Here is a 15,979-nt window from a genome sequence, read left to right as displayed (position 1 = left end):
CTCTCCAAAAAGAACATTGCTGCTCATCTGCAGTTTGCTAAAGATCACGTGGACAAGCCAGAAGGCTATTGGAAGAATGTTTTGGGGACGGATGAGACCAAAATAGAACTTCTGGTTTAAATGAGAAGCGTTATGTTTGGAGAAAGGAAAACACTGCATTCCAGCATAAGAACCTTATCCCATCTGTGAAACATGGTGGTGGTAGTATCACAGTTTGGGCCTGTTTTGCTGCATCTGGGCCAGGACGGCTTGCCATCAGTGATGGAACAATGAATTCTGAATTATACCAACGAATTCTAAAGGAAAATGTCAGGACATCTGTCCATGAACTGAATCTCAAGAGAAGGTGGGTCATGCAGCAAGACGACGACCCTAAGCACACAAGTCATTCTACCAAAGAATGGTTAAAGAAGAATAAAGTTAATGTTTTGGAATGGCCAAGTCAAAGTCCTGACCTTAATCCAATCAAAATGTTGTGGAAGGACCTGAAACGAGCAGTTCATGTGAAGAAACCCACCAACATCCCAGAGTTGAAGCTGTTCTGTACGGAGGAATGGGCTAAAATTCCTCCAAGCCGGTGTGCAGGACTGATCAACAATTACCGGAAACATTTAGTTGCAGTTATCGCTGCACAAGGGGGTCACACCAGATACTGAAAGCAAAGGTTCACATACTTTTGCCACTCACAGATATGTAATATTGGATCATTTTCCTCAATAAATAAATGACCAAGTATAATATTTTTGTCTCATTTGTTTAACTGGGTTCTCTTTATCTACTTTTAGGATTTATGTGAAAATCTGATGATGTTTTAGGTCATATTTATGCAGAAATATAGAAAATTCTAAAGGGTTCACAAACTTTCAAGCACCACTGTAGCATAAGTCAAGAGTGATAGCCATCCATTATCTGTAGCCGCTTATCCTGTGCAGGGTCGTGGGCAAGCTGGAGCCTATCCCAGCTGGCTATGGGCGAGAGGCAGGGTACACCCTGGACAAGTCGCCAGATCATCACAGGGCTGACACATAGAGACAAACAACAATTCCCACTCACATTCACACCTAGGGTCAATTTAGAGTCTCCATTTAGCCTAACCTGCATGTCTTTGGACTGTGGGAGGAAACCCACGCAGACACGGGGAGAACATGCAAACACCACACAGAAAGGCCCCCATCAGCCACTGGGCTCGAACCCAGAACCTTCTTGCTGTGAGGCAACAGTGCTAACCACTACACCACCGTGCCGCCCAGAGTGATAGCCTCTCAACTCAATTAATATCGTCCTGCAAAATGACCAAAATCTAAAGGCACAAGATGTTGTTGCAGACTAACCACAAAGTAGAGATTATGAGTGACATGATGCTGCATCTCCATCTCTTTATCTCCAGTTTCAAATTTTGATGAATAGCTTGATTTTGCAGAACTGCAAATACTGGCCAGTTCTGGCTACAGTATAGCCTAATTGTTAATTACACTACACATTATGTAAGACAAAAAAGAAAAGATGTGCAAGCTAAGCAAACAAATCATGATGGATGACTAGTCTCTGTAGGTTTGTTACGTCTTCACTTGTTTGCATACATTTCTAATGTCTTGTGTTGCGACTGGACAGTAATTCATATTCAGCAAAACGTGAATTTGAGCAAGCAGACAACCAACGGCGGTGGTGAAACTCGTAGGAATACGTGTGGGGTGGAGGAGGAGGAGAGGGTGATGCCATTCTGACCTGATTTATACTCGCCTTAGGAACAAGAAGCGATGGAGAAATTCAATCCACTGCATGTGTTCCTGTAAACCAAGTCTAGTGTAATTAACACACCTGTGAAAGGCAAACATGCAGTGGATCTATGCCGATTTCTTCCGGCAATCATAAGATATTAAAGAATGGCAAATAAAATACAAATAAAAATGGTGGTCACAAAGAATATTTCCATATTCCAGAGCTAGAAACGACAAGGGGGGAAATAATCCATCCATCCATTATCTGTAGCTGCTTTATCCTGTTCTACAGGGTCGCAGGCAAGCTGGAGCCTATCCCAGCTGACTATAGGTGAGAGGCGGGGTACACCCTGGACAAGTCGCCAGGTCATCGCAGGGCTGACACACTCACATTCACACCTACGGTCAATTTAGAGCCACCAATTAACCTAACCTGCGTGTCTTTGGATTGTAAGGGAAAACGGAGCACCCAGAGGAAACCCACACAGACACGAAGAGAACATGCAAACTCCACACAGAAAGGCCCTCACCGACTGCTGGGCTTGAACCCAGGACCTGTGAGGCGACAGTGCTAACCACGACACCACCGGGGAGAAATAATAATAATTTACGTAAAAGAAATGAAACGTGGGCTTGTGATCTGTCGTCTGGTTGCATGAGGGTTTTGTAATCCCAGATGTGATCTATCACGTTGTGTAAACTTGAACACTGCAATGGAATGTAAGTAAACAAACAAACAAACAAACAAACACATTCACACAAATAGGCAACTGAAAGGCAACAAAATACAAAAGCCTTCAGGTTTCTGATCACAGCTGATCAACCTGTAGTTAGATAAACAAGTTTAGGTTTTTGCCTAAAATATAGGCACCCCTAAAGTCCTGAAAGATGAATTTATTATTATTATTATTATTATTATTATTATTATTATTATTTGTGCAGACAAGATTAAAAAAAATCACCTTTTAGGATATTTAGGATGGTTTTATGCTTAGATTGTCCCTCAAAAGGTGTAAAATATCCAAGTTACACCAACTCATAGCCCGTGTGAACTGCCTACAGAGAGCCCCATGCAGCTCGGAGTTTGGGGATCAGGTTGTACGCAAGAAAAGCCGCAACAGATGAAATCGCATCCACTCAATTGACCACTGACACTGCCAAGCAACCTGAGCATTAATCAGCGGCTCGTACGGTACTTACATCCTCCCATTTCATGAATTTGTTTCCTTTCCTCAAACTCTCCGACACGGCCACGGGTTTGAGCTGGAGCGCGTGAACTCCCGGCTGTGGCCCCGCCATACCATCTGAGTGCACTGACTCTTAGAGCAAACGCACAACTGTCAATTTTCCGTCCAGTGGAAAAATTAAAAAATTAAAAAATAAAACTCTTAAGGCATTTAAAAAAGTAGGATTTAGTGCCGGTCCGTGTGAAGCTGAAGCGCGTTGCTGTCCATAGTGCACCAGCTCCGTGCGCTTTAGTCGACTTTTGGCCAGTGAGCAGGAGAGGATGGGGTTGGGGACTCGGAGTGAGAGTGAGACTGAGTGAATGCGCGCCTCCATTTATGAAGAGTGAACCCTGCATAACTTGCGCGCTCTGGGATGTGGCGCCGCCCCGCGTAAGGACGCGCGCATCCCGGTCCCGCAGGTATCCAAGCGGACTCAGAACTGAGCTTCTTCACGATGAAAAAGATCAATATTGTATTTGGAGGGCGGCACGGTGGTGTAGTGGTTAGCGCTGTCGCCTCACAGCAAGAAGGTCCTGGGTTCGAGCCCCGTGGCCGGCGAGGGCCTTTCTGTGTGGAGTTTGCATGTTCTCCCCGTGTCCGCGTGGGTTTCCTCCGGGTGCTCCGGTTTCCCCCACAGTCCAAAGACATGCAGGTTAGGTTAACTGGTGACTCTAAATTGACCGTAGGTGTGAATGTGAGTGTGAATGGTTGTCTGTGTCTATGTGTCAGCCCTGTGATGAGCTGGCGACTTGTCCAGGGTGTACCCCGCCTTTCGCCCGTAGTCAGCTGGGATAGGCTCCAGCTTGCCTGCGACCCTGTAGAAGGATAAAGCGGAGAGAGATAATGAGATGAGATTGTATTTGGAATTCAATGATTTCACTGTCAGAGTGTTATCTACATAGACATAAGGCCTTTCTGTGTGGAGTCTGCATGTTCTCTCCATGTCTGTATGGGTTTCCTCCGGGTGCTCCAGTTTCCCCCACAGTCCAAAGACATGCAGTTAGGCTAACTGGTGGCTCTAAATTGACCATGAGTGTGAACGGTTGTTTGTCTCTATGTGTCGGCGATGATCTGGCGACTTGTCCAGGGTGTACCCCGTCTCTCGCCCATAGTCAGCTGGGATAGGCTCCAGCTTGCCTGTGACCCTGTAGGACAGGATAAGCGGCTAGAGATAATGGATCATGGATGGTTAGCAGTGTCACTTCATAGCAAGAAGGTTCTGGGTTCGAGCTCAGTGGCCGGCGAGGGCCTTTCTGTGCGGAGTTTGCATGTTCTCCCCGTGTCTGTGTGGGTTTCCTCCAGGTGCTCCGGTTTCCCGCACAGTCCAAAGACATGCAGGTTAGGCTAACTGGTGGCTGTAGATTGACCGTAGGTGTGAATGTGAGTGTGACCGGTTGATTGTCTCTATGTGTCAGCCCTGCGATGATCTGGCGACTTGTCCAGGGTGTACCCCGTCTCTCGCCCATAGTCAGCTGGGATAGGCTCCAGCTTGCCTGTGACCCTGTAGGACAGGATAAGTGGCTAGAGATAATGGATCATGGATGGTTAGCAGTGTCACTTCATAGCAAGAAGGTTCTGGGTTTGAGCTCAGTGGCCAGCGAGGGCCTTTCTGTGCGGAGTTTGCATGTTCTCCCCGTGTCTGTGTGGGTTTCCTCCAGGTGCTCCGGTTTCCCGCACAGTCCAAAGACATGCAGGTTAGGCTAACAAAACGACCAACAAAATCATTTCCACTTAGCGGACACGTGACAAATTGCATACATGTGTAATTTTAATGGTTAAAGATGAAGAATGTAAACAAACTGGCGAAATGACAGTAGACATTGTGAAACATGCTATAATAATAATTCTTGAAAATTAAAAAGATATGTTCTTACCATCAAATACTTTCATCCCATATTTTGTTGCTTTTTTGTATTTTGGGGGGTTTTGTTTTCAAGTAGAATTTTTATTTCGTCCTCAGTTGGTTCAGCAAAATGCTCCGCCATTTTGTTTTTCTCTACTCAGTGTATATGAGCTGATAGCCTAGTAGCAGAGTAGCCAATTAGAGCATGTGATTGCTCATATCCAGTGAATGTGGATAGAATAAAATAATTTTCCTGTTGACGCGTGTGTGTGTGTGTGTGTGTGTGTGTTGCCATTCCATTCAGTTTGAATTCTCCCACCTTGCAGCAAGTGTTACCAGGACAGGCTCTTGATCCACTGTGACTAGAATAAAATGGTTACTGAAGAATGAATGAATGAATGAACATTGTTCTAGGGGAGAGCAGGGAGATTTGGGACAGGGGAGACTTTGGACAGTTTGTATACCTGTAAATTAATTTCAACCAGTCAGGCTTTAGATTATATCAGAAGTTAGATGTTGCTCCTTAGAATAACTTTCTTTCTTTGGTGCTACGAAGCTGAGCACCTGCAGTAATGTCTGTGCAGTTCAATATCTTCTTGAACCAAAACTTGTATTTTCTACTTCAGTCCACCTCCATTCTATGGTGTAATGTACGCTGGTGAATTTGGGATTTGTTAGGAATTAAAGTGTGTAGTATAGAGTTACCATATATTGTATTATTTATTAAACTTAAATTCTGGGTAAAAAACATTTAAGGTTTTGTTTTGTTTTCCAAAATGGCCAGATAGGAAGAGTTGGGACAGTTCATGTTATGGGGTTTTTTTTTCTTGTGGTTTACAAATATAAATAAAATTGTTTCAAAATGTTTGTGAAAAATGTAGGTGTGTCCCTGCATGATTTCATTCCTTCTTGAGAATGGAGCTGTTTTGTCTCATCAGGTTTTGGGTAAACTGACATTTTTATATCGCTGTACCAGCATTGTGTGTTCATACAGTTCATATGCTACACATTTTGATAATAAATTAAACATGTCACTCTCTGTATTTTGTTTTTGTTCCATGTCTCCCCACTATGTCCCAAGTCTCCCAACATAATGTCCCATGTCTCCCCTCAATGTCTCATGTCTCCCTGCAGAAAATAATGACAGAAAAAGTGAAGCCTGAAGGCCAGTATACCGTATGTGACAAGCTGAGAAACTAATGTTGTGGTAAAAGGGTATAGTAAATATTCGCTAATGCAATATGAATATGACATGACCTGCAAAGAATTTCACACAATCTACAAAAGCTGAAAACTTGTTCCAAGTTTCCCTGTTCTCCCCTATATATGTATGTATATGATTTGGTGGATTTTTTGTCTTTATTAATATTATAATTTAAAAATTCCAAGATATTCAGGATGTTTTATGGGCATGATTTGAGAGTTTGCGCTTTGTGTTACTGGGGAAGTTACACAACATGGGAATCTGACCATCCTGTGGCCAATTTATAAGATATACCTACCATGAAAGTGTGATTTGTAAGTAGCCTACAGGATACATCTATCAAGGGAAAGATACTGTCACAGGACCACAGCTGACCAGATACTGATTTAGTGGTGGATCATTCTCAGCACTCACATTAATATGATAACATGTGTCCAACATCTGAAAATATCCAGCCAGCAGTGGTGCTGTGGTCAGAAACTGGTCACCGCTAAAGGGATAGAGCAGGAGTACCCAACCAACCTTTTTTGTCAGGTCAACCCCTTCTACCTAAATTATTTGCCTCAAGTACCCTAGGAGATGTTAACAGGTTAACATTAACTGAATCTCTTGCTTGTTGAAAAGGTGTGTTTTACTGATTTACAGCTTCTGTTGCTGTTTTAATATATACAATCTTGTCTTGTTTGATTTTGTGACCCAGTTTTCATGTTTCGTTACCAAATATCTTCTTAAGAAAGTTGACTTCATACTTTCATGAGAAAGCTGCTTCAAACATACCACACAATTGCGGGGAAAGGGTTTGGCCAATCACTTGGTATATTTTAATGAGGCTGAGATGTGAATCTATTTTATTGTTTGTTTAGTTATAGTGATAATTTCTTAATCACGAGAATGGCACTCGGTAGAGTGCATACCTCCATCAAGCCACATATTAATTATTAACATCAAAATCAAATCACTTGAACCTCAGATAATACTAAAGCTGTGCACCAAATTTCATCAAACCTCCACATACCCGTACATATTCAGATTTGCATCAAAATCTAATCAATTGCTCCTTGGCCTATGGCCCACCTTTCCTCAAAATTTCATCAAAATCCATTCACTACTTTTTGAGTTACGTTGGGAACAGACAAACAAACAAACAAATGAAAAGTCATGCAGAGCACGATACTTGCGAAAATCACAAAGAAACGGAAGTTATGGCCAATTAGGTGTTTTTACAAGATTTGACCTTGGTGACCTTGACCAAGTACCCAGGCTCACAGGCCTAGGGTACTTTTTAAAACAATAAATTCATTCCTTAACCCTGCTGTAAACCCTGCTGACACATCAATTACCCGTGAGGAATTTTTAGAATTCTTCATTGAAAAAATTGACAAAATCAGATTTAATATTTCACCTGTAAACTCTGCTCTAGCAGAGACTCTTGAGCCAGTCAGCCCCTTTCAGCTGTTCTCTCTGGTATCCTCCTCTCAGCTGTCTGATATAGTATCTCATTTGAAGCCTTCCTTTTGCCCTTCTGACATCATGCCCTCTCGACTCTTCAAGGAAGCTTTTAGTACACTCTGCCCCATTATACTAGCTATTGTAAACTGCTCCCTATCTAATGGTATTGTCCCCTCTAGCTTTAAGCATGCAGTAGTCCAGCCTCTGTTAAAAAAGCCCAGTCCGGACCCCAATGACCCCAAAAATTTTAGACCCAACTACCACTTTTCTCGAAGATTTTAGAAAAAATGGTTTTCCAGCAGCTTTCCTCCCACCTAAACAACTTTAACATTTTGGATAAGTTTCATTCAGGTTTCAGAGCTCTTCACAGCCCAGAGTCTGCCTTACTTAAAATGCATAATGACATCTTGCTCGCTGTAGACTCTGGTTCATTTGCCACCCTTCTCCTGCTTGACCTCAGTGCTGCATTTGACACTATAGACCACAATATTTCTGTTGGCGCACCTACATGACAAAGTAGGACTGCAAGGCCCAGTCCTGAACTGGTTTAGGTCCTATTTAGAGGATAGAACCTTTTGTGTTAAAGTAGGCAGCCAGTCTTCCTCCACTGCTGCAAGTAAATATGGTGTCCCCCAAGGATCCATTTTAGGCCCTCTGCTCTTCTCCCTTTACATGCTGCCCCTGGGCTCTATCCTCGAGAAGCATAACATTCAATATCACTGCTACGCCGCTGATACACAGCTCTACCTGCCCTTCACTCCAAATTGCACTTCCACCCTCAACAAACTGTTTAGCTGTCTTGAGGATATTAAATCTTGGATGGCACACAACTTTTTGCAACTTAATGAAAGCAAAGCTGAAATCATTCTATTTGGCTCCTCCTCCTCTGTCGCTAGCCTTGGTAATGCACTTGGTCCTCATTCGTCAAACCTACATAGCGTAGTCAGAAATCTGGGCGTTCTACTAGACAGCTCCTTAAATTTCAACAAGCAAGTCAGTAGCGTGGTTAAAGGCAGCTTCTATCAATTAAGAACCATAGCCAAGCTGAAACCCATTCTATCCCCAACAGACCTTGAAACAGTCATCCATGCATTCATCTCCTCCTGTTTAGACTACTGTAATTCCCTGTACATAGGTATGTCACAATCAAATCTCAACAAACTCCAGCTTGTACAGAATGCTGCTGTCAGGCTCCTTACCAACACAAAAAAGAGGGAACACATTACGCCGATTTTAGCTCAGCTCCACTGGCTTCCAGTTAAATTCAGAATTGAGTTTAAAATTTTACTTTTTGTTTTTAAAGCCCTTAATGGTTTAGCCCTACCATACATTTCTGAACTTCTGCTCCCACACTCTGCACCCAGGTCACTCAGGTCACAAAATCAATCACTCCTTACCGTCCCACATTCACGCCTCAAAACCCGTGGTGACTGAGCTTTTTCTGTAGCTGCTCCAAAGCTTTGGAATACTCTTCCTCCACACATCAAATCCTCCCCTACAATTCTTATTTTAAATACAATCTTAAGACTTATTTTTTTCTCACTTGTTTTTAATTCAGACTGTCTGGTTTTATTTTATTTACTTACTTATTTTTGTTGTTGTTGTGCCACCAATAACCACACATAATCTTGTGTAGATGCATGGTCTTATTGCCCTTGTTAAGACTCCTTAGCTAACTTTTTTATGAAGCACTTTGGCTCAACCCCTGTTGTTTTTAAATGTGCTATATAAATAAATGACTTGACTTGACCTTTGACCTTGACCCACCAAAATCTAATGATGTCTTTGTGTGACCCTAGTGAGTTGTCCTGTGCATTTTGGTGAAGATTGGTCAAGAAATGATGACACTAGAGCACCAACAAACAAATGGACAAATGGACAGATCAACATACTTGCGAAAATAACAAATGGAGGTGAAAACAATAGTCAAGTTTATTTGTATAGTGCTTTTAACAACAGACATTGTTGCAAAGCAGCTTTACAGAAAATTAAAGACTTTAAACATGGGCTAATTTTATCGCTAATTTATCCCCAGTGAGCAAGCCTGTGGCGACGGTGGCAAGGAAAAACTCCCTCAGACGACGTGAGGAAGAAAGTTTGAGAGGAGCCAGACTCAAAAGGGAACCCATCCTCATTTGGGTAATAACAGATAGCGTGATTATAAATAATTTGCTTCTATAACAGTGTTCTATATTGTCACAAAGTATAACTGTGAAACTAGGAAAATCATTATAGTTTTAACATGAAGTCTGTTTTGTTGGATTATAAACTGTTCATTGATGGAAACTTGAGTGCAAAACTGTTTATGACAACTGTAGTCCTAAAGTTAGCACATTAACTGTAGTCCTCAGACATAAATGTATTACTGTAAGTGTCCAGAACATCGTCCAAGTGCGACTTTTGACTGTCCATGTGGGGCCGTCCTCCACAGGAGCGATGTGATGAGACTCCAGCCAGACACAGGGCATCAGGATGGATCAGGCAGGTCCGAGGAGCAGAAGAGGTCATCATGTTGGTCTCAGGATCAACATGTAACTCAGAGGGACAGACAAAATGGGGGGGGCACACACACAGGTTGTTAGGTATGCTCAATGTCACCTAATGAGTAAGAAGGGTATACATTTTGCACTGAGTGTAAGCAGGGTCTCCGGCAAGACTAACTACGACAGCATAACTAAAAGGGGAGAGCCAGAAGGTAACACAGACATGAGGGCGCTCTGGGACATAAAGCAGCAGCCACTACACCGTCAACAAACCTGAGTGAGCAAGTGAATGGGGGGCTGACAGCATCCCAGTTTACCAAAACACTCTATGCCTGAGAACCCTCCAGACCTACTCCTTTACGTACCTATTAACAAAAGGCTTGACTAAACAGATGTGTTTTCAGCCTTGACTTAAACACTGAGACTGTGTCTGAGTCCCGAACACTACTTGGGAGGCTGTTCCATAACTGTAGGGCTTTGTAAGAAAAGGCTGTGCCCCCTGATGTAGCCTTCACCTTTTGACCTTCAAGGTACCAATAGATAGCCTGCACCTTTTGATCTAAGTAGGCATGGCAGGTCATAAAGGACCAGATGTTCACTCAGGTACTGTGGTGCAAGCTGCCTCCAACAATAATCTCTGAAGTTCTTGCCATTCATGTTTCTAAAACACAGCTATCATGAACTTTTGTGGCATCATAGCTGTCAAAGTTAAAACATCACACTTTAACTTTCTCTAAATTAAATTAAAATATTACACTTTTACTTTCTCTAAAAAGGGGATTATTTTGTTTTGCTGTATAACTGATTCCAACTCCAACATCTAAAGCACCAATGGATTATTCTGGCATTAATATGTAATTGATAAATGCAATCCTTCACAGAAAGTTTAATTATTTTTGTAACACATCTCTTATCCTTGAGGCCAAGAAAAACACCAGATGCCTTCATAATTGCATAAAAGCATTTAAGGTGTAAAAGCATCACAGTGTTCATGTGTGATTAATGTTGACTGATAGAAGCCGGTAATGCTTATGAGCTAGGATAAATGAATGAGTGGCATGATGATGCACGTCACCACCTCACAGCTCCAGGGTTGCCAGTTCGATCTTGAGCTAGGATTACTCTCCGTATGGAATTTCAAATGTTCTCTGAGTGTCCATTTGCACTAGGGCCATCTCAATTTCCTCCAGGATCTCCATTTTTCTCTCACCTCCCAAAAAAATGCTGGTGTAATGGGTACTCTGAACTTCTCTAGACAGAAATGTGGTTGTGCATGGGGCCCTGTTATGGACTGGAATACCATCAAAAGGTGTGTTTCTTGCTTTGTGCCCACCTGATCAGGATGAAGAGATTATTGAAGATGAATGAGTATTATAAACTATATCAACTATATAGAGAAATAGCCAGAGAAATATGGGGAAGTCATTCGGTCATTGTAGTGAGCACAAATTGAAAGTGATTGTATCTGGTGTAGTATTTGCTATGTGTCTCTTTATATAGTTTTTCTCTTTTGAGTAATGCTTCCTGCATTTCCACATAATCTCTACTATACTGGCCCTTGCATGAACCCTACTACGTAACTTATAAAATTATTTATCGCCCTCTACTGTATAACTAGTGTCAATACATGCTTGTGAAAGGTATAGTTTTTAGCTTCAAAACCAAATCCCAAACTTTACCCTGGTTTGATAATATTATTGAAAATAGGACACTTGTAAAATATAAATTTAGTCAATGATGTATGTAGTTACAGCAGTGTTACAGTAGGTATACAGGAAGATCCTTTTATGCAATACAATCTCATCTCATTATCTCTAGCCGCTTTATCCTGTTCTACAGGGTCGCAGGCAAGCTGGAGCCTATCCCAGCTGACTACGGGTGAAAGACGGGGTACACCCTGGACAAGTCGCCAGGTCATCACAGGGCTGACACATAGACACAGACAACCATTCACACTCACATTCACACCTACGGTCAATTTAGAGTCACCAGTTAACCTAACCTGCATGTCTTTGGACTGTGGGGGAAACCGGAGCACCCGGAGGAAACCCACGCGGACACGGGGAGAACATGCAAACTCCACACAGAAAGGCCCTCACCGGCCATGGGGCTCGAACCCGGACCTTCTTGCTGTGAGGCGACAGCGCTAACCACTACACCACCGTGCCGCCACAATACAATCTGCCAATTGAAAAAAAAGAACACAAAAACAGATTTTTTTTTACCCAGTGGTCTTAAAGGGCGTCACGGTTGCATCACAGTAGGAAGGTTCTGTGTTCAAGCCCAGCGGCCGACGGGGGCCTTTCTGTGCAGAGTTTGCATGTTCTCCCTGTGTCCGTGCGGGTTTCCTCTGGGTGCTCCGGTTTCCCCCACAGTCCAAAGACATGCAGGTTAGGTTAACTGGTGACTCTAAATTGACCGTAGGTGTGAATGAGTGTGAATGGTTGTCTGTGTCTATGTGCCAGTCCTGTGATGACCTGGCGACTTGTCCAGGGTGTACCCCGCCTTTCGCCCGTAGTCAGCTGGGATAGGCTCCAGCTTGCCTCCGACCCTGTAGAACAGGATAAAGCGGCTAGAGATAATGAGATGAGATGAATCTGCCAATTGAAAAAAAAAGGAGACAAAACAGATTTTTTTTTCACCCAGTGGTCTTAAAGGGCGGCACGATTGCATCACAGTAAGAAGGTTCTGTGTTCAAGCCCAGCGGCCAACGGGGGCCTTTCTGTGTGGAGTTTGCATGTTCTCCGTGTCTGTGTGGGTTTCCTCCAGGTGCTCTGGTTTCCTCCACAGTCCAAAGACATGCAGGTGAAGGCCAATTTATGCTGACAACGCAGTCCTCGCAGATGGCATTGCAGATGGCGTCTGTGTAGCCCCCCCCCCCTTCGCAGACGCTCTGCGCGCACCTCCCAAAAATTGTGACCACCGCAGAAGCCTCGCAGACAGCGTTGCAGACAGCGTCGCAGACAAGAGCGCTCTGATTGGTCCACTCTACATCCGCTGTACATGCACGTCCGCTTCCCTACTTTCCCGGTTTGGTTTGTTTTCACGACCGCCATTTTTAAAAACACGAGCGAAGATGGAGCAGCACGAAGAGCGGTTGATCGAGGAAGTGAGGAAGTATGTACATCTATACGACTCCAGTTCTAGTCATTATAAGTAACCGGAGGATAAACACTCCACTAACCACACCCACCAACTACTCCTAGCGATTTCGCAACTTCGCGCCCCCTTCCGTTGTGGCGGTGAATAACATCGCGCATGCCTATTACTCCCCGCTCAACAATAAATTACAACTGTCTGCAAAAAGCTATCTGCGAAAGCCTTGTCGCAAGAGCATGCAGAGGCCCTCTGGTTAACTGGTGGCTCTAAATTGTCCTTAGGTGTGAATGTGAGTGTGAATGGTTGAGAGGAGAAAACCTCTATAATAATCCAGTAGAAGGCAATGGGAAACCACTACTGTAATGTTCCCTAGATACTTTGATGGCTGAAGCCGTCAGAGCAGCGACAGCTCTGTAGTGATATGCCAAAATGGATGGAGTGGTCTTAAACTGTACACATAGAAAGCATTGTGCTGACTGGAGCACAGTATTTTATTGTAGAAATCAGAGGTGGACAGTAACAAAGTACATTTACTTGAGTACTGTACTTAAGTACACTTTTTGAGTATCTGTACTTTACTTGAGTACTATTTTTTTTGGAAACTTATGACTTTAACTTCGCTACATTTGAAAGACAAATATCGTACTTTTTACTCCACTACATTTCTGTCAAGGTTCTCATTACTCGTTACTATGAAGCAGCTTTGAAAGTGGATGTTTTTTTCTTTTCTTTTCTAAAATCTCATCTCATCTCATTATCTCTAGCCGCTTTATCCTTCTACAGGGTCGCAGGCAAGCTGGAGCCTATCCCAGCTGACTACGGGCGAAAGGCGGGGTACACCCTGGACAAGTCGCCAGGTCATCACAGGGCTGACACATAGACACAGACAACCATTCACACTCACATTCACACCTACGGTCAATTTAGAGTCACCAGTTAACCTAACCTGCATGTCTTTGGACTGTGGGGGAAACTGGAGCACCCGGAGGAAACCCACGCGGACACGGGGAGAACATGCAAACTCCACACAGAAAGGCCCTCGCCGGCCACGGGGCTCGAACCCAGGACCTTCTTGCTGTGAGGCGACAGCACTAACCACTGCACCACCGTGCCGCCCCTTTTCTAAAATGTGATTGGTTTTTCCGTACGTGACACTGAGACAGCCTATCAGTAATCACTAGGGTCATGTCGTGTCCATAGACTGGATAAAATCAAGCTCAATTATTTCTCAACAGCATTATTTGAACACATTCAGTTGATGGCAGAATGGAAGGAGGTGGTTCTTCTGGGGAATGCACGCACCCGTGGCCATACCTAGAACCCATGTTTCAGTTTTCTGAAAGGATTAAAGAGTCGTTTTGTTTTAAAAGTTTGCTTTGTTTGCCGAAAACAAACCACATCACGGTCTACAAAAACTCGCCGTCTAACCTGCAGAAGCTAGCGATAACGTTGCAATAGCATGCAGTCTGGTTAGTCGAATGACTTTCTATGGATTTTCCCACCAAGTTGCCATAGTCTTGTCCACGGCTAACCTTTACACATAGCTAGTTAACTTGGACACTGTTAGTTAGCATGTAAAAATAGAGTTACGCTAACATGAATAATATTAACTTATCTGAAGTCTTTTCAGAAATATGTTTTAGCATTTCTCCCCGTGTCCGCGTGGGTTTCCTACGGGTTCTCCGGTTCCCCCACAGTCCAAAGACATGCAGGTTAGGTTAACTGGTGACTCTAAATTGACCGTAGGTGTGAATGTGAGTGTGAATGGTTGTCTGTGTCTATGTGTCAGCCCTGTGATGACCTGGCGACTTGTCCAGGGTGTACCCCGCCTTTCGCCCGTAGTCAGCTGGGATAGGCTCCAGCTTGCCTCCGACCCTGTAGAACAGGATAAAGTGGCTAGAGATAATGAGATGAGATGAGATGTTTTAGCATAATCTTGCCAAATAAACAGAATGTAGAAATCCTTCTTTTCCAGTAGCATTAGCTACTGAATATGATTTTGAGTTTGAAAAGAGTTTGCTAGCATGTCAAGTGGAGCTTCATTGACTAGCTAGCTTAATGTTAAACCACCATGATGGCACAGCATGTGTTCATTTTCTAAATTCACATTTCTGTCTTTGGTCACAGCATTAGGTTCTGTAAGCGTTGTGGCAATAATACAACGATGCGTTGACAGAAAATGTACTTTTAATACTTAAGTATTTTTAAAAGCAAGTACTTCAGTACTTTAACTTAAGTAAAAATTTGACTGTACAACTTTCACTTGTATTGGAGTAATATTTAACCAGTGGGATCTGTACTTTGACTTAAGTAATGAAGTTGGGTACTTTGTCCACCTCTGGTAGAAATTACAGAAATTTTTTACAGTGCAAGAAGAACACAATGGAACTAGAATCATGTCATTAGAAAATTATATGAGGAAAAAACCTGAATTTGGATTTGTTTTATTTTTATCATACCATCTGAAATAAAATTTTCAACTGAAATTCAATTTCTGAAAATCATTCCATTCGTTATCCATAACCGCTTCTCCTGTGCAGGGTCGTGGGCAAGCTGGAGCCTATCCCAGCTGACTACGGGTGAGAGGCGGGGTACACCCTGGACAAGTCGCCAGGTCATCAGGGCTGACACATAGACACAGACAACCATTCACACTCACATTCACACCTACGGTCAATTTAGAGTCACCAGTTAACCTAACCTGCATGTCTTTGGACTGTGGGGGAAACCGGAGCACCCGGAGGAAACCCACGCGGACACGGGGAGAACATGCAAACTCCACACAGAAAGGCCCCCGTCAGCCACTGGGCTGAAACCCAGAACCTTCTGAGGTGACAGTGCTAAGCACTACACCACCGTGCCGCAGAAAATCAATCTCTCTCTATTAATTCATATTTATATATCCACTCTCAAAATCTCATCTCATCTCATTATCTCAAGCCGCTTTATCCTTCTAC

General features: G+C 43.2%; 1 protein-coding gene across 1 annotated transcript in view; it reads right to left on the bottom strand.

Annotated features, from left to right (window-relative positions):
* Positions 1-3,231, bottom strand: part of LOC132883769 (1-phosphatidylinositol 4,5-bisphosphate phosphodiesterase beta-1) — a 454,963-nt gene extending 451,732 nt beyond the window's left edge. The window contains exon 1 of the mRNA XM_060917764.1: positions 2,919-3,231. Coding sequence (XP_060773747.1) covers positions 2,919-3,017 — 99 coding nt within the window. The 5' untranslated portion in view covers positions 3,018-3,231. The remainder of the gene's footprint in view (positions 1-2,918) is intronic.
* Between the last annotated feature and the right edge of the window lie 12,748 nt (positions 3,232-15,979).

The sequence above is a fragment of the Neoarius graeffei genome, chromosome 3 (assembly GCF_027579695.1).
Source record: "Neoarius graeffei isolate fNeoGra1 chromosome 3, fNeoGra1.pri, whole genome shotgun sequence".
Classification (NCBI taxonomy): domain Eukaryota; kingdom Metazoa; phylum Chordata; class Actinopteri; order Siluriformes; family Ariidae; genus Neoarius; species Neoarius graeffei.
This window is presented reverse-complemented; position numbering and strand designations above follow the sequence as displayed.